Source organism: Mus caroli, chromosome 10 (assembly GCF_900094665.2).
Source record: "Mus caroli chromosome 10, CAROLI_EIJ_v1.1, whole genome shotgun sequence".
In the NCBI taxonomy this organism is placed as follows: domain Eukaryota; kingdom Metazoa; phylum Chordata; class Mammalia; order Rodentia; family Muridae; genus Mus; species Mus caroli.
The window spans coordinates 107,495,680-107,515,679 of record NC_034579.1 but is presented as its reverse complement, the minus strand read 5'-3'; the positions used below and the strand labels follow the sequence as shown (position 1 = coordinate 107,515,679).

General features: G+C 37.9%; 1 protein-coding gene across 1 annotated transcript in view; it reads left to right on the top strand.

Moving 5' to 3' along the window:
- Positions 1-20,000, top strand: part of Trhde (thyrotropin releasing hormone degrading enzyme) — a 398,108-nt gene that overhangs the window by 106,204 nt on the left and 271,904 nt on the right. Inside the window, exon 3 of the mRNA XM_021175200.2 lies at positions 6,305-6,431. Coding sequence (XP_021030859.1) covers positions 6,305-6,431 — 127 coding nt within the window. The remainder of the gene's footprint in view (positions 1-6,304; positions 6,432-20,000) is intronic.

Below are 20,000 nucleotides of genomic sequence, written 5' to 3'. Positions count from 1 at the left end.
ATAAATTCTGGAAAGCAATTTACGTTTTCAGAGCTAGAGCCTTATCAGAGAATGTCAGAAAATGCAAATAAGCGGACTGTAATAAAATTATATTTCATTGCCCATAAGTGATAACTGTGTCTTCATGAAGATTCAGTCTCCATGTTGTGATTATGTAGAACCTAGTCGCTTTCAAAGAAGCAAAGGCCTATGGTGTTCTCCCCTAACTACAAAGAAAATTACCTCTAAATTTACTCCATTAACCACACAGGAATCACTCAGTTTGTGAACCAGTTTGGCTGTTTCCCCTGATCCTTCAACTAGATCTCACTTGTTTCTGCAGGGCCCTGGAGTGAGCACCTGAATACAGAGTAGGTGAATAACTGTTTTTAAGTGAGACTGTGACTACAATTGGCTTTACTCAGTAACTAAAGGGCTTGTTCAACAGCATTAGGATCAATTGAATGCATCCATCCATTTCCTTGCATCCCTACTGCCTCTCTTCAGTTCTAACTTCTACCATCTTTCACCTGGACTTCTACACTACTGTAACCTACTTCCTTATCCCATTTTCTTTCTAATCTATCACCTTTGCTGATGCCAATGCAGTTGCTCCCAAACTTAATTCTGATCATAGCATTCTGTGGCTCAGGGCTTTAAATGGTGGTGCTATGCTCACAGTTTTACATTCTTATTTTACAACAGGGTTTACAGACACATCTGTAACTGGGCTTTCTATTTCTCTTTACATATCCCATTTATCATTGTACATCTCATTTATGTATTCTGCCTCTCTGCATGCAATTTTACATAGTCTGATATCTTGGTTTATTTGCCCTGTGATCTTTCTAAAATGTACCAATAGACATATCACTCCCTTGCTTAATATCTTCCTCTGGGTCTCTACATCTAATATCATAAAGTCTGAGAGGTTAGTAGTCCCTTTGAGATCACTTACTATTTGGTCCTTGCTATTGTCTTGTTGATACTTTGTTCTGGCTGGGTGATGAGATGGCCCATTCAGTAAAGGAGGTTGATACTAGGTCTGATAACCTGAGCTCAACCCCGAGGACATGTGTGGTGGAAATAGAGAACCGAATCTTGCAAATTATCCTGTTATACCACACATGTGCTACATCAATGCACCACCAACAAATAAATAATTAAACAAACACACACATAAGCATTGCAAATTTTTGGTCTGGGATCTTGCATACACACCCATTTTGTAGCTTACTACATCTAGCTCCCTTCCCCATTGTCAAATTCACTTATTAATAAATTACACCTGCAAAGATGGTTTGTCAGGATAGGATTAGGACTTGAACACTATTATCTGGGGAGTTATCTTGCCTACCACAGAAGATCAAACAGAATCAAAGTATTAAAAACATGTTGAATGATATATTAGCCCCAGGAGACCATGGGTTTTTATATTTATATTCGTAAAATAACATGGTTCAGTGGATAAGAGCTCTTACTACATCTAGCTTTAAACTAAAAGATTTATTTACTTTACTTTGTGTGTATGAGTGTTCTGTTTGCATGTATGTATTTGTACTATGTCTGTTAATGGTACCCAAAGAAGGCATAAGAAGGCATTGGATCTTCTGGGACTGGAGTTACAGATGCTTGCAAGCTTCCAAGTGGATGATGGGAAACAAACCTGAGTCCTCTGCATAAATAGTAAATGCTCTTAACTGTTTAGCCATCCTTCCCATCACCCAGGTTTATTTATTTATTCTTTAAAGATTAAGCTAAAACATTTGCTCTTCTTGAGGCATAGGACTTATTTTTTTTAAGGATCTGTATATATGCCTGTAAAATTTATTTCTCTGGTTAAATCATTTATCAAAGGCTTACATACATAACACTCTATACACAATATTTTGACCTAAAAATATAACACATTCATGTAGTTAGATGGATCAGAGTAAATTCTCTGTCCCTATTCAAGTTATATTCATGGGGAAGAAGGCAGGAAGAGATAAAAATGGATAATCAATGCACCCACTTAATCGAATGGTAGTGTCTCAGGGTAAATCTTGGGAAGGGTTAGACAGTGGGGGGTCAGCAGGAGGGTTTCCAGGAGCTTGAGATACTTAGGCAGCTATCTGAAGATGATGAAGGAATGTGTCATGGAGCGATGTAGTGAGAACTTTAAAGCCTTGAGTTTGATATGCATGTTGGCAGAGCAGTAGGAACAAAGCAAGGGAACTATAGAAATCTAATGTGTGTGTAGATTTTTTTAAAACCCTTGGGGTTTTACTCTAAATGACATAGAAAGGTGATAAAAAAGTGGAAGAATAACACCTTTTGATCCTCATGTATCAGAGAGACTGTGATTAGTGTGTGGAGAACAATAAGAAATAGACAGCTGGGACCAGAGTGGTAGCAGTCATGTGGTGAGATCAGCAGGACTCTGGGTATGCTTTGAAGGCAGAGGCAATTGGATAATCTGGCTTATGAGGGAAACAAGGATGCGGAGATGTTGGGTCCAGACATCAGGATGGAAGCGTGTTTAAGTGAGATGGGGAAAGTTTGGAAGGAATATCCGTGTGTATGGATCAGCAGGAATTTGCCTTTGGAATGTGGTGTCTGAGATTCAAAGTGGAGATGCCAAGTGGACAGTTGGTTAATGATTATGGAAGCCCAGAATTGTTAGGTAAGTCATCACTTTGGAAGTCACACAAACACAAAGCTAGTCATTATAATTAAAGGACTGAGTGTAAACAGAGAAGCAAAGAGGTCTATGCATTGAAGCAAGGAATCCCCCAACATTGAGACGTGACTGGTTCACAGGAAGAAGCTGTTTCAAGGACATTCGATAATCAACTAAATGTACATTCTGCTGATGGGTTGAGCTCTGGATTGGATGTTAGATTTGCCACCATGTGGTTATTACTGATCCTGTTGAGATCAGTTCTAGTAGAGCAGTGGGAGAAAAGCTGTTTTTCCTTGGTGTAAGGGAGACTAGAAACAGGGAGGGTAAATAACAAATGCCTTACTTATACCCACTGTCTCTCAGACAGTGGTAGACCCCTCATTCTTTAAAGTGTTCTGGCTTAGATGTTAACTCTCATTATTTGTATGAGAATTCAAATTGGAAGATCTGTATGAAGTGCAAAGCAAAACAAAACAGAGAAGCATAGGAAGTTGGGGATGGTGGTGCATACGTATGATCCCAGAACTTTGGAGACTTAGGCACGGAGATCACAACCTGGAGCCAGGCTTTCCTACATCGTGAGTCTTCATCTGATAAAAGAAAACAGTGCAAAACCAACAAGGGTAACACAAATCATAAGAAAGAATACAGAGGATTTGTTTGTGCTATGGAACCATAAGCTGATGAAATGGAAACAAAGGGGTTATTTTGGGAATGATGGCGTCAGAAAGATGAGGGCTGAGATAGGGTTTAGCTCTGTGCTCTGTTGAGTGGGGAGACAGAACGTGCAGTGCTTTATTTCTTGGGTTGTATTTTTGTTGGTGATTTATTTGTTTGTTTTCCACACACGGTGAACCTCTTAAGAGCAGTAAGTATAAATGTCTTGTTCATTTTGTAGTCGGGGTTTTATTGTTCTATTTCTATTCCCTAGTACAATGCCTGAAACACAGCAGGCCTGCAATAAATGTCTGAACCAGAGAATGAAGACATTGTGTTCAGCATGAGTCTGTTTTGTCTTCTCATTCAAGTTGGATTATTTCCATCAAATCTTGACAACCAGATTGATTTAACTGTGTTTCTCCTGCTTGGCTCTAGAGTTTGCTTGACTAACTGGTAGGCTTGATTGACAGACATGATTGTGATTCAACCCAAATCAATGGTGCTCCCTAGATGTTAAGTCGGTGACCCTTGTTATGTCACATTGCAGTAGTCCATGGATGGTAGTATGGATACAGCATCAATTTATCAGTTACTTACCAGGGGGTTTCTAAAATCCTCCTCTTTCCTCGGTGTCCATCTGAGATTTGTAGTTTGTCATGTGTATAACCCCTTTCACTAGTTGTCATTCACTTCTAATTACTGAGAGGGTCTTTGAGAATGGTCATTCCACAGACATTGTTTTTCCTATGTTCTGTGGCTCCTTTGATTAGGTAGACAGCATGTGCTCCAGAGCAGGAAGTGAAAATATCTTGAATCTGGTATAAAAATCATGCCAAAGAAGCAGTCTCATGATTGAATGAATGCATAATGAATGGTTACCAGTGGTCTCTGGTGGATGCTTGTAGTGCCCAAGCTCTGTCTTCTTTTTCATTTGGTGTGCTCAGCTCCCATCTCCTTGCTTGCTTGCTTGCTTGCTTTTTATTCTTCAATTCTGCTTCCCTCACTCCCTTGTAAGCAATCTCTGCCTGTGAGTGCCTTTACAATTAGTCTGGATTTGTTTACTTGGTTTTCAGTTTTATTAATGTTTTGAGAATGCCACACTCCACCCACATAGCTATATCCTTGCAACTTTATGCCCCCCTTTATTTTCTTTAATTTATTAACTTGTCTATCCATAGACCCCTCATGAACCTCTTTCTATTCCACTCTGGATTGTTGCCTGCTTTGATCTTGGACAGGTACACATGGCTTCTGTGATAGCATGAGTGCAGTAGGTACCTTGTGTGCTGAAGGCACAGATTTGAGAACCTCTATTTCTAAATCAACTATGCCTTCATCTTCTCTGAAGGATGGTTTTTTTTTTTTTTTTTGAGAACTTTGTATAAGGCATTCCATGTTTGTAAAGAGTTGATGTTGTGGCAGGGTACCTACTGCCTCTCTGAGCGACAGGTTCTACTGTTGTATGTACATGGTCTGTCCTAACAGCTTTTGGTTTTATATCATTTCCCGTTAAGACTGTTGATGGCTATCAACTAAATTTGCCACTTGATTTTGCTGATAGGGAGTAAGTAGTTTGCAATTTAAGTAAACAATTGTTATTGAATTTAGTGGGTACCTTAGTGAATTACACGTCTTTCCAACATGAAGTCAGAATGTATTTTCCTTGTTTCAACCCTGTCTATTTTTGACTATACATCTCTGTTCTCTCTTAGGCTGGGCTAATAGAGAGTTAATTGTATAATCAATTTTTTACATTATAACTGAGTACAACTTTTTTGTTGTTTCACTGTTGAAAATAAATATCCATTTTGGTATATTGAGTAAACCACTTGGTTTTTTTGTAGTGATTTAAAAAACAACACAGACTCTGTTATTTGTAAAATGGGATTGGAGGTAATGTGTTTTAGAACTGAAAAGCACGTCAGCAACTAGCTGGTGGTCAACACCATCACTTCATAAATAAGTCCCAAAGAGGTTAAATGATTTGTTCAGTGTCCTCCAGCTTGGTTAGTGGCAGAGTAAGACTAAAATCCAACTCCCATGCTGCAATCCTTTCTATTGCTGCATGAAAAGCATGCTTCTTATTCACAGAATTGATATGAGGATTAGGGACCACATCTGTGAAAAATAGATTTAGCCTTTGGAAGGAAAGATGCTGGATAGCTTTATGAAAGCTTCATGAAAACTAATCTCATTTTAACCTTTTCTATAGGATTGTTGGCTCTGTTCAGTTCTATGTTTCTCACTTTGGGACTTTTTTATTTTGGCCAAGGACTAGATAATTTATGATGCTTGTTTTAGGAATCAATAATAAGTGCCCAAATTGTGTTAAAAATATGAATTACATCAGCTGGTTTTGGATCTAGGAGCAGGTGCAGACAGCTTTCCTGAATGGTGGTTGCTTATGTACATGAAAAGTTTTCTGTTCTCACTTTATGATTTTGGAATAAAAACAGTTGATTTCAAAGGCACAAGAATGAGAAAAAGGAAGCATAAGTAAGATATATGTACACACACTCTCTCTCTCTCTCTCTCTCTCTCTCTGTTTCACACACACACACACACACACACACACACACACACACACACACACACACACACACTTCCAATCTATTAATTCTTCCAAAGCTGGATGCAGCATGTCATAACAGACCATGAGTTTTCTCTCTTGCTGAGCCAAGAATCCATTATACTAATCCACCATGCCTTCATATCTCTAGCAAGCACATGTAAGTGATAACTTAGAATATTTATTTTGACGCAAGGTGTATAAATCGTTTCTATGTCATCCTGGAAAGTGAGTAAATTGTGACTTGCTCGACTCAGCCACATCAATTGTTTCAATTTGGCTCTTTTGCCGCAATGTGTTTTGATATATAAACAAGAACACTGTTTAATTTTTATACTATCCAAAGTGATTTGTGCAGATTCATATGTTCACAGAAAATAAAACTCAAGTACCGAAAAGCTGAAGTAACTTTTATCTATATTTTTAATTAGGTCCGATTATATGCAAGACCCGACGCTATCAGAAGAGGATCCGGGGACTATGCTCTGCACATTACAAAGAGATTAATAGAGTTTTATGAAGACTACTTTAAAGTGCCCTATTCTTTGCCAAAATTAGGTAAGAACTTCTTGGTTATTTTATTGGAAGAACTTCTGAAAGGTGGAATTTCTTCTTTACCACTAGCTGAGGCATCTAGTGGCATAAAAATTCAAAGATTTATATTTTTAGAGATGAGGAGTACAAAAATAATTTCTTCTGAAGAGGTAAAATAAGATTAATGACCTGAAGTCTTGCCAGTAAGTGCTCATGGGAATTATGGAAGGCGTCATTTGAGAATTCAAAAAAAAAAAAAATAAAAAAAAACCTAAATAGTTACAATTTGTTAAATTCATCCAATAGAAGGGTGCTTGCTAAAAATCAAGCTTAATAACTACAATGACCATATGGGTAGATGCAATTAGAGCTCATTGCATATAAGGGATTGAAGGTGTTTTCTACCATTGAGACACCCAGGTCCTTGTGACTCTTTTAAGTAGGTAATATTGTACACAGAGCTAATGTGGATAGCCTTTCTCTCTCCAAATTGGTATATGTCAGATCTTAATGAATTGGCTTTTCTTTAGATTATTTTTTTAAGATTGTATTTGTAGTACACAGTTAAGCTAATAAAAAAGTGACAGAAGAGAAACTTGGTAATAATGGAAATTGTTATAATAGTGGAATGCTCTTGTACATATTCATACTTTTGCAGAGTGAATGTGTTCAGTAATTGTTGGTCCTGTGAATAAACACATTAATGTATTATTCTAATTTGAATGAGCTGTGCTTTTGGCAGGAAATGAGCTAGAACGTTCCAGGATATTATAAAGGGTGCACATAGGCATTAGAAGTGTTGAAGTTATTTTGCCTTTTCAGAAGGGATGTGACGTCATAACTGCTCTTTGTTCCCCACTCACCCCCTGTCACCAATTTTCTTCCCAAGTGTTGTTTCCTTTTGTTGTCAGAATCCACATAAGATACATTTTTGGGGGTGGGGTGGGGTGGGAAGAATAAAGTGTTTATTTGATCAAAATGTGAGTTTGAACTACAGATTCACCTCCCTGGGGAACTGGGCCTATTTCATTAAAGTACCTGCCTGCTGAGTGGCTTTATTGGTCATAAAATGTGTAGTTGACAAAGTAGATGGGAAGTTGACATTGTCATTTATGGGCATGGCATTCCATTTTTATGAAATGTATTGCCCAATTGTGAGGTCTTTTGTAAATATTCACTCTGCATTTATAAACAGAGTTTTATTTCAAATTGGATCTGTGCCCTCTCCTCTTTTTCCTTTTTTCTCTTTTAAAGAAATCTACTACCTTTTAGAATCTATTTCACCAGCATCTCTCTTATAGTCACCCAAGGCAGGAAAGACTGCCTGACCTTATTTGCATGGGATGTGGTGCTGTTATCTATACCAGGTAACTGGGAACTTCCCAGCTTGACCCTAATGTAAAATTCAAGAGTGCTTGTGTTGCAAGTTCAGCAAGAGAAATAAAATGAGGATCTTTCACTGTCCCCTTCAGACCAGTAATTAGCAGAGGAACTCAATTTATAACTTCAGGGGGTTCCATGTAACTGTCAGCTTGCAGCAGGATTCATTTCTGCTTCCCTTTTCCACTCACAATTGAACCATGCAGGCTTTCATCTGGAGGAAAAAAAAAGCTTTATTCACCGTTGCTCCTACTTGTTAAGCTACCTTATGGTGTATATAATTGAATGATTTGACTTGCCCCAGCTTACTCCATTTTATATATTGAGGGGAGTTTCTGCAGCTTAGGGTGCTTTATGAAATTTCTTGTAAAGGTCTACTTATTTCCTATGTCTGTAGATGTGTATGCTAATGGATTTGTAAGTACATTCTCTAAATATGCCTCATGTAATGATCCCTAGTCACAGAATCATTTCTGAGAAATCTTCACCTTCCATTGCATGTTATGAACTATACTTTAAGTAAATATTATTTTCATGAGCTCGGCCTGTGCTAATGACACCTGTAGATGTATTCTAGACTTTAACAGAGACTGCTTTGACTCTTCAGATTTATCAAAAATTGTTTCTGAGGTCCATTCTACCCTTCTTTCCTTCCTTCATATGTTCTGTGTGCATTTAGTAAGAGTCTGCTACAGTAATTTTTTTCATGTGATTAAAAAATACTATAGTGACTAAAATAGGCAAAACTCCTTTCTTTCCTAGAGATTTCGTTCTACCAGGTGAAGATGGACAGAAAGCCAAATGGTAAAAAATATAGCCTAAAAGTCAGAGAGAATCATTTAAGTAGCTAACATGCTGGGAACATTGGCACCCCACAATCATTCCAGCACTTAAAAGGCTGAAGCAGGAGGATGACAAATTTAAAGCCAGCTGGGCTATGTTGTGATACCTGGTTTAAGTCAATCAATCAATATTAATTAATAACCAGAATAAAAGTTTAAGAAGTATATGAGAGCTAGATATGGCATGCATGAGAGACTGAGGCTTTTAAAAATTAATAATTAATTATAGTTTTTCACATGGAGCTATTTATTTGGAAGAGTTTAGATATCAGTTCAAGAGAATGGAAACTCAAGCCCAGTGGAAATCGCGTGACATGAGTTATGATCAGAAGGGACAAAGTGCCTAGAGTTTGAGCTTAGAGCTTTATGAAGTGTTTGAAGTGGTAAAGAGACAACCAGTTCAAGCAAGAGAGCTAGGAAAGGGCTCGGCATTCTGTCTTGGGTGCAGTGGGGTAGAAGCTAACGGAGCTCAGGAGGCCATGATAAGCTTCCTGTGCCCCGACTCTTTGAGAGTCCAAGTCCTATCTCACTATGATCCCCTATGTCCTATGATCCCCTTCCTCAATATCCCAAGTCCTAAGGTTGCAGACATAGTCGCTATACCTGGCTTGGATTTTTCTTATTTTTTATTTGAAGCCATTTTATCTGTTTTACTTTTCACTATATTGTTTCTGGACTTCTCACTTATTACTTTTCCTTAATATCTCTTAATATCAATGGACTCAACTCCCCNATAAAAAGACATAGACTAACAAACTGGCTACACAAACAAGACCCAACATTTTGCTGCTTACAGGAAACTCATCTCAGAGAAAAAGATAAACACTACCTCAGAATGAAAGGCTGGAAAACAATTTTCCAAGCAAATGGNATGAAGAAACAAGCTGGAGTAGCCATTCTAATATCTGATAAGATTGACTTCCAATCCAAAGTCATCAAAAAAGACAAAGAGGGGCACTTCTGCTTGTGGACGTTGTACATCGTGGTGCGGAGCCTAGTGCGCACCACGATGTACAACGTCCACAAGCAGAACAAATGGATCTGACAGATATCTACAGAACATTTTATCCTAAAACAAAAGGATATACCTTCTTCTCAGCACCTCATGGTACCTTCTCCAAAATTGACCACATAATAGGTCACAAAACAGGCCTCAACAGATACAAAAATATTGAAATTGTCCCATGCATCCTATCAGATCACCATGGACTAAGGCTGATCTTCTGATTCATTTCAAATGCTGAACAGTTTCCCTTTGTTGACTGTGGTACAGCTCATGAGAGCTGATCTATCTAAGGATTTGAGTTTTCATACCAAGTAGCTTATGGGAGAGATCCTTGAGATGAATTCTACTGCTTCTTGTTAGGTTAGGATGCCAGTTTATTCTCCTTGATAAACAAAGCTATTTATTTATTATTTTAAAGCTAACAGAAGCTGAGAGTCTATACAGTATGATTTGTTTTAAGGTCTCTAAAATGAGTAATTAAAACTGTTCGTATGAGGTATGTAGATATTTTACTTCTTGGTATTGGGTTATGCAACACATTAGGGTAAGCTTGGTTATAATGCAACGACACCTTTTATAACTATGCGTCCTAATTTTGTGAGCACTTGAAGTGCTCATTATAAATCACATTGTAAACATATATACTATATATTTATTTTATATATAATTACATATTACATAGTTATCTTTCATATTACAGATAGATCATATAAATAACAAAATGGCAACTTTTTGTTTATGAAATGTGAGTTATTCTTAAGAGCTCTTTGTACATTTTTACCCATTTAGTTATTATCATGACCTTTTGAAGTAGTATTTATCATTTTCTAATTTTCCAGAGGAAGAAATTAAGGGATTTGGTAACTGAATAATGTGACTAGATCATGTAAATAAAAATGGATGAATTTGGAATTCTGTTAAAAACAGCTTTTTAAGAATGTTCAGAACTCATAGGCTAAAGTATATATCACTTTAGTAAAGCAAATTATCTACTAGTGAAATAATATATTAGGAGTTTTGAAAATTTCTTCCTGGTAAAAGTAATCATACATAGCCACTGCAAGAAACATGGAAAGAGCCGGGTGTGGTGGTGCACACCTTTAATCCCAGCACTGAGGCCAGCTTGGTCTCCAAAGTGAGTTCCAGGACAGCCAGGGCTACACAGAGAAATCCTGTCTCGAAAAGCCAAAAATAATAATAAAAAAAAAAAAAAGAAAGAAACATGGAAAGAAAAACTGAAGAATGGAAAGAAGTCTGAAAAGTCGCAGCGGCAATACCATGAGGACATACCCAACTCTTGCAAACGCGTTTTCATCATAGATGTTTATAAGTTAATTAGATGGCAGATAGGATGACTGGCACAATATTTTGTTACTCACCTTATTTAGGTTTCAATTAATTATGGCAGATAGTCTTCTGTTTCCCTTTGCTGCTGCTCTGTAATTTGTAAATCGATGTTTCCTAAAGGAGTTTGCTTGATTGCTTCTTTTCAAGGCACAGCGCATTTGCCTTTATGGGGAATTCATTACCTGCCCGCCACAGAATGCGATTGTAGAGGGAGCACGAGTGTTTTGCCACAAGATTTTTCTCTCCTTAAGGAGATTGTGGGTATGCTGAGGGAGAGAATACAGTATTTATGCGGATGAAAGCAAATTTGATACCCACAAAGCATAAAATATAACCCAGCGCTTTAGTCTTAAAAAGTAATATTTAATAGCACTTTAAATGAAGAGTGTGAGTTCTGTGTTACAGCCATGAAAGGTTCTTACAGAGAAGCCTCTACTTTATGAGAACTCAGAGGAGAGTGCTGGGTAAGAAAGGAGAAAGATCATTCTAAGGATTGTGTAAGGCAGGTACCCACGTATACCTGGGACGCTGTAAACCACACTAACGAGAACACATTTTCTAGACTGGAAAAAATAAGTAGTGGGATAAACTTTTTCTTTTTTTGGTTGTTGTTTTTCAAGACAGGGCTTCTCCGTATAGCCCTGGCTGTCCTGGAACTCACTTTGTGGACCAGGCTGGCCTTGAACTCAGATATCTGCCTGCTTCTGCCTCCTGAGTGCTGGGCTTAAAGGCGTGCGCCACCACTGCCTGGCTGATAAGTTTTATTAGAGTTCAGGAACAAGACATTCTGGTTTGAATGATAGGTTTTTGTTTATGTACTAATAGACATACCAGATTTTGTGTGTGTGTATGTGCGCGCATGTGGAGGTCAGGGGTAAATCTCAGGCATGGTTTCTCTACACCTTGATTTTGAGACAGGGAACTTGCCTAATGATTCGCTCCTATTAAAGCATCATTTTCATTAGTTTATTTCACTTTTGGTTTTCTGTTTAATCAGGAGCTTGATGGTCACCAATTCAGCGAGGATGGCCAGTAAATTTCAGGGATCTGTTTGTCTCCCAGTACTCTGAGTACAGAGACTCAAACTATATTTTATGAAGATAATTTATTTTGAAAAAGTCTTTCATCAGGTGATTTTTCTTGTGAACCAAAAAGATAGCTATAATTTCTTTCACTAGGAAGTGTTTTATATGTTCCTAAGCCCCATTTTGACAACCATTTGTGTGAAAGCAACAGCAAATCCTATTAAAATAGACACCGTTATTCCAACACTTAACAGTTATTTTAGCACAATTTAACAGGGCATTTTATTTCTTCATTAATTATTCTATAACATGGCTATTTAACTGCTCTTGTTAAGCTATTTTGTAGCTATTACATGCTGTATACTTTCAGTACTACATTACAAACAGAACTTCTATATGATACTCACTATTTATGATATTTAACCACTAATAAAACATAAATAAACAAAAATACTAAAGGTGAAAGAAATCAATGAAAACCGCATTTTGGTGGGAATGATACATGACATCATTATACTATAAACAAGTGAGCCATAATACAAGGTGGTGGATTTAATGTAACACAAAGTAACCGTAAGGCTGGATTAACTAATTAATTCAGCAGGCATTTATTGAGTAGTTACTTATACACTGTATTGCACAATGGTAACAAGTTGGGGCATCTTGAATAAAAACTTCAAATCCAATTTAATAACCTTCTCAAAAATTGTCTTACTGACTTGACAGTGTTGTTACATATTCTATTTGCTTGATATCCCTCCCCTCCCAATTTCTTCCTGAGTTTTAAGAGTTTCAGACATTCACAACCATGGAATTTCCCCTCATCATATTTTGTCAAGGCCTCCAACACAATTTTTGACTTATCTGAGCAGAGACAATTGGCTCTTAGGTTAGGAAATAACTTTCCATTGTTACAGATTTGACTATTGCATAAGCCTTCTGCCTTATCCTCTACTAGCCCACCCTGATGACCAAGAATAACACACATTGGTCTGAAAGAGATGGGTGTCTCATTCTCTTCTCTCACCTGCTCAAAGACATCATTTTAGCACTTCTTCAGTTCTTCCCAAAATTCAGCTTTCCTCTTTCTTGACTCTTTATCTATCAGCATTAAAAATATGGTGCTGTTTTCTCAGCACCCCTACCTCTAGGTCTACTCACTCTGGCTGCAGATCCATTTCTTTCCTCCCACTTACAGCTAAACTGATTTGAAAGGATTTTCTATGTGCATGGAATCTGATCTCTCTTTTTCTTGTCTTTCATGAGAGTACTCTGCATCAGCCTTTTGCCCTCCATCCTGCACAGAAACTTCCCAAGTTCACTAATGCTCCCACACTGCAAATTCCCCAACATCAGGCTTTAGTCTTCATCAGCAGCATCTGACACAAGTGTTCGTCCTAACTCCCTGAGATGCAACTTCACTTTCTCATGCTTGTCTCTCTTTTAGGACCACACATTTTTCTTTATTCTTTTCTCATTCTACCTCTTTGCCCCTTGAAATCTTTATAGCTGCTTAACAGTTGTGTGTTCCAGGAATCAACTTTGATATCTCTTTTCTTTGTTACTCACTCTGTTGGAGTCTCAGTTTTTGGTCCTATCCAGTCTTACAAACACCAAAGACATGATACAGAAGACATCTAGATTTACATCTCAGACTTGTTCCTTTCAAGTGTCACTTACTTTCTACCTGGCAGCTAGATGCACTGGATGGCATAGAAAAAAAAAGCAAAGTCAAGATAAAATGCTCTTTTGTTTTTCTGCTAGCACACATAATTGACAGAGATTACTTCTATTCTCCCTGTAGCCCAACCTGTTGCATAGATATTTTTTTCTCACGAGTAGGTGAGCAATAAGTTATGTAGTAGCAGCCTTCTCAGGTCCCAGCACCCTCCAAGGCTCTACTGGTGTTTAACCATCCTTAAGTTCTGTCCGTGTATGTTTCTTTTCTTTTTTTTTTAATTTTTAATATTTTTATTACATATTTTCCTCAATTACATTTCCAATGCTATCCCAAAAGTCCCCCATACAGAATTCATTGCATGAATGTGTTTGACTCTGTCTTAGTCAGTGTTTGTATTTCTGTCTGCACAAAACATTATGACCAAGAAGCAAGTTGGGAAGGAAAGTGTTTATTCTGCTTACATTTCCACATTCCTGTTCGTCACCAACGGAAGTCAGGGTAGAAACTCACAGGGCAGGAACTTGGAAGCAGCAGTTGATGCAGAAGCCATGGAGGGTGCAGCTTACTGGCTTGCTTCCCCTGGCTTGCTCAGCTTGATTTTTTATAGAACCCAGGACCACCAGCCCAGGGATGGAACCAACCACCCATAATGGGCTGGGCTCTCTCCCCTTGATCACTAATTGAGAAAATGTCTTACAGTGGAATCTCATGGAGGCATTTCCTCAAGGGTGGCTACTTTCTCTGTGATAACTCCAGCTTGTGTTAACTTGACATGCAAAACCAGCCAGCACAGACTCCTTACAGTCATATAAAATATGATTGGGCAAAAGAGGGGGTCTGTTCTAATGCTAATAAACCAGCCAGAGAAACTCAGCAAGGCCTATCTGATTAACATTTTAGGAGGCAGGGGACCTTCTGTGTATGACGTTCCTTCCACATTATGGTACTAGTCTCCTTCTGAATGAAGTCATTTTATCTGTTAGCAGACAAGATTAGATGCAGAACATTTTAATGTTTTCTCCCAACACTGAAATGTGGGATAAAATTACATTTTCTATGACTTGCCTTGGGAAAGAGAACTTCTAGTTGCTATGCCTGCCCTGGTAAGAGAGTTATGACCATGTAATCATGTAAACACACACACACACACCATAGTATTTCAGATGCTCAGTGAGAATAACAAAGTTAACATGCTTAATATGAACTCCCGACTTCATGGCACTTTGAAAACAACCTGGACCAATCTTTTATTCCCACCCATCTAAACTCAAGAAGTTAATGTGGCTGCACATTTCTAAACTCTATAACCTGCTGATTTATCACCAGTCATCTTTGTGACTTCTCTCCTTCATGTTCTCTAAGTTAGGTAATGAGTTCAACCCGTGAGAGGCTAAGGCAGGGGTACTGTGAAATTGGACCAACCTTCTCTGCTTAGTGAGACCCTATCTCAAACAAAGCAACAAGAAGAAATAAAGGTCGATATAAATTAATTATAGTTAAATGGTATGAAAAGATGGTGGCTGCATTCACAGATAGTGTTTGACTTATAGTTGCCCACCTTAACCATTTTCAGCTTTAAGATGTCACCAAAAGTGTATGTTTCCAACCAAAACCAAACTTGGAATGTCTATCTTTTCCTGGGGTAACAATATATAACTTTATATTAACAATATATAGCTTTGAATTTTTGAGCCTCTGGAGAGTAGTTCTGAGACACAGTTTCAGTCAGGTGTGTAATCATGATGGTAGACAGTTGCTACTCCTATGTTCTGTAGGTTAGCTGTATTAAATGCACTTTTCATTTATGACAGGCTATTTGGGTTATAACCACATCCTAAGCTATAACACATGTGTACAGTCTTACCACAGAGTATTAGAGTTATCTGGAAATGCCACTTGGCTGAGCAACATCCCAAAGACCCAAAGCTCGAAGAGTTCAACCCAGTGCTCCTTTGGCCTGAAATAACCCTTATAAAATGCCCCTTTATGACACTCATTCCTCATCTCCTACTTCTTTGAGGCCAATGGTTTCTGTGTTTATTATTCTATTTTTATTCCCTGTCCCCCACCAACATACCAAACACTCTCCAACCCAAGGACTTTGCCCTCATTCTTGTTTCAATTTGGAGATTTTCCCCATAGATATGTACATAGCTAAAGTGCCTCTGCGTGAGATCTGATCTTCTACTTCAATATAACCATGGTGATCACTCTCCATCTCCCTCCACACTTCACCCCTGTTCACTAGCACCTCCTATCTTCACCTGGCATGTATTTTATTTGTATGTAATTTCTTTTCTTTTCTAAGCATATCTGATCTCTCCCTTCTCTGTCTCCTGGAATGAAGTCCTTAAGAGAACAGGCTATTTATGGTGCATTGCACAGAGTAGGCACCAAATCAATGCTTATAAATGAATACATAGGTGCCAACTTCATTCTTTGAAAGAGAAGAGGACATTCTGTCTTATAAAGTAAATGTGATGTGATTTTTTGAGCTTATTAAACCTAGAAATAAAAGTAATGTACCCTATAGAATATCTTCTTTTGTAAAGATCCATATAAATAAATTGTTAGTTCAAAATGGGTGTGACTGTGAATTAGTAATGACCAATTGGTTTTTTTCTTTTGGTGATATTCTAATGGTGAGACTCTTAAAAGCTGAATTTTGGATTGAGGATATTTCATAATCTAAAATAAAGTGACCATTTCTCTGCTCATCATCTTCTCATTGTTCTTAAAAAGGAAACAGTATTTATTCATGGATTTGATACCTATTTGTTGAGGGTCTGTTGGGTAATCAGCACCATTCTATTTGGTATTGGAAAATTTGCTATCACTAGTTAACAAAGGATATAACAGTCTTCAATTGGATTTACATATTAATGGGGATAAAAGTAGATGTGTACACATGTACATTTATAGTTACAGCTTGAAACTGATAACTGTGACAGAGGAAGAGGTGCAGAGAAGAAAGGGTCTGATGTGTTGATAGGAGAGGAATTTTCTCTTTTGTGTGGGAGGATGACAATATACCTTACTGATATGTTATTTGTGTCAATATATGAAAGAGAGACAACTCATGAAGGAGTGTATCTAGCCTTCTGGAGAAGTGGCAAGGAGGCCAGTGTGAATAAAGTACATGGCTATAACTAACATAGGATGACATCCTTAAAGTAACCAGAAGATGGTGAAAGATCTGGTTGAATGGCAGTTGAAAGACATGCACTTTCATTGAGCAAAGGTATTGTAACTGATAGGCCATAATAAAATGCCATAGATTGGATGGCTCAATTAATAGAAATTTACTTTCAAACATTTCTATAAAATGAAAATTTAAAAGTAGGTTGCATGTATGGATGGCCAGGCTCTCCTTGGGGCTTCCTTTCTGTCTTACAGATAGCCTCCTTCTTTTGATGTTTTTGCATGGCCAAGGGAAGGGAAGTTTTCTGAAGTCTGGTTCTCATCATGTGGCTCCTACTTTCAAGACCTCATCTAAATGTTAGTATCTCCCCAGCCCCATTCCCAGTTGTTACCATCATATGAGCTTAGGCATTCAGCACAGGGGTGAATGTACCAGCATCCAAGATGAGGAGGTGTGTCAACTGTGATCTGGTGTAACCTTGCTAGGCCATGGCATTGGCTGTCTCATGCAGAAAAGACTGTTGAGGGGAGAGAAGGCCAGAGCAGAGTGAATCGGATGCATCAAACCAAGAAATCACCCCGTGTTGAATCAAATGACAGCAATGGAACTGATAAGTAGTGAGCATATTCCAGATATATTTTGAAAGGAGAACCAATAAAAAGGTTCTGTATCACGATGAGACTTCAAATGAAATCTCAACTCTGGTTCCTGCCAAACTATAGTTTTGAAGACATTGACAAGCTACTTGAACTATATCCCCTGTAATGCTACGTTGAGGGAATGAGCCATTTTATGCTTTGCTTTCTCTTTCTTGGCTCTTTGAAATGAGCATAGCAAGATAAGTGATTTATATTTTCGGCATTTTCTTACAGTTTTTAAAAAAAGGCTCATTATTTTTAAAATGGTGTGTATGTGCATGGATATGCGAGTGTGCACATGGAGACAGAGGTGTCAGATCATGGAGGGCTGGACTTTCAGGTGATCGTAGACCACACTAAGATGCTAGGAATCACATGACATCCTCTGTGAGAGCTCAACTGCTGAGCCATCTCTTCAGCCCCTATTTTCTTTATTCTTTTTTCTAAACAGAGCAGCTGTACTTAGAACAAAATAATGGCTGTGATAATCCTCTTCTTGAAGTGAATGGTTTCCTTCACTGCCCATTGGTCAATCTGGAGTTAATTAGAGGCAAACTGGAATCCAAAGCCCCTGAGAAAGGGAAGAACATTTTATTAAAGTCTAGAGAGGGATTACTGCTGATGGTAGTTGCCAAATCAGGCGATTTTCAGCAAGAGGTGACCATTCACATAAACTTTAGAGCAAAAAATAGCTTATATTAAGATCAGAAGGCTTTTCAAATTAGTTTCATTTCAAGGAACTGAGCCTGAGAGGTTGTTATGTAAATGAGGGTTAAGCATCCAGACGTTGATTGTAGCAAAAATGCTCTATTACAGAGACACACTCTTTGCTCACTGTTCTTGTGGCAGGGCCCTTCAGATGTTTCCATTTTGAGCATACACAGGGATTTGTTATTTTCCAGGTTTAGGAGCTGGGGTGGATATAATCAGGCCACCATCGATTTAGAGTTTGCATATTAAGGTCTTATTAAAGGTTGATGGAAAATTAATTAATGTGTGTGTGTTTGTTTACCTTGTGGTGCTAGGGGTCAAATTGAGGACATTTTCTATGATAAACAAGCACTTTACCAACTACTGTCCTGCAAGCCCAGGCTTTATTTCTGAGACAGGCTCTCATTATGTAGCTTAAGCTGTCCAATCCTGGCACCTACAGTCCTTCAATGTTAGTCACTTTAGGGACCAGACACTGATGTACGCTACTGTGCCTCGCTTATACTATATGATTTATGCTTATAATCATATTGATGAGGTTCTTTGAGATCTCCAGTGAGGGTTGTCATTTTTTCAGTTTGTTAACTGAAGGAAGTAGGTCCTCATCATACTGTGCATATTTAGCTTTGATGGGTGTTTGCATATAAGTGCCAAAAAAGAAAAAAGTCTTTGGAAAAAATGATAAACCGTATTGTGATCATTTTGACAGTGATCTTTTTCATAAAAATCTGCTATCTTTCAAAGTTTTAAACGTACAACTCTTTGAATTATGGCACTGGAAGATCCAGGAGTTCTACAGAAAGTTTCTGAGAAATTTCAGGTGGAAATGTCCTATTCCTGATCCATTCTAGTATTAAAACCTTCTATTGCTCTCTTCGAGAATTTTCATGTGCTTTATGTGGACTTTTAGATGTGAAATATACCTACAAATAAGACAGACCTTAACCTGTTGGGGAAGCTGTAGCCCACAGAACAAATCCAACATGGTAGCTATAAAGGAAGCCCTCCAGATATTCCCAAAGCATTTTAAAGGGTAATTTTAAGTGGGAGGGTGAGTCCCAAATGCACTTTTTTTCAGTTGAAGAATTTTAATAGTTTATTACTTAGATCTATTCTATTTATTGGATTTCTTTTCTCCCTTGTAGGCTCAGTCTTCATACAAAACTATTCATGGGTGACCCAGTGTGTGCCCTCAACAGTACAAAATGCTTTTTAGATTTTAAATTGTTTAGTAATTCTTTTTACTTTACAGACTGGAAAATATTCACTGAGGTGTAAAGCAATTGGTAGTCGGTAATGTTTGGGATCATTTGGCTTGAGATACACCCTGTCAATTTTTATTAATATTAATAAAGTTACCTGGCAAATGGCATGAAACTTGATGAGGCAAATTCTCCTAGTGGGCAAAACCAATACTATTTATCTATCTATCTATCTATCTATCTATCTATCTATCTATCTATCTATCTACCTACCTATCTATCCTGCATAATTCCTTATGGACTAATCTATGTTCCTCTGATGTTAGTGTGTTAAAGCTCAAACTCCCAGTGCAATTGTGTTCAGCACACGCAGTTATTAAAAGGAAACTGGGAAGTAATTAGAGTTGAATAAGGTAATTTTAGTGGCTCTCTAGCTCAATAGGATTAGTAGATTTGGAATAACAGTGATGAAGAGTGTACTAGGGATAATTTTCTGTTGCCCGCGCTTTTGTGTGTCCCCCTGGTAAGAACACGCTCAGGGCAACAAGAATCTTCTGCAGTACAAACTTTATTGCTTACCCCATCAGGAGCCAGTGGAGAAAGGAGCCAGAGAGAGAGC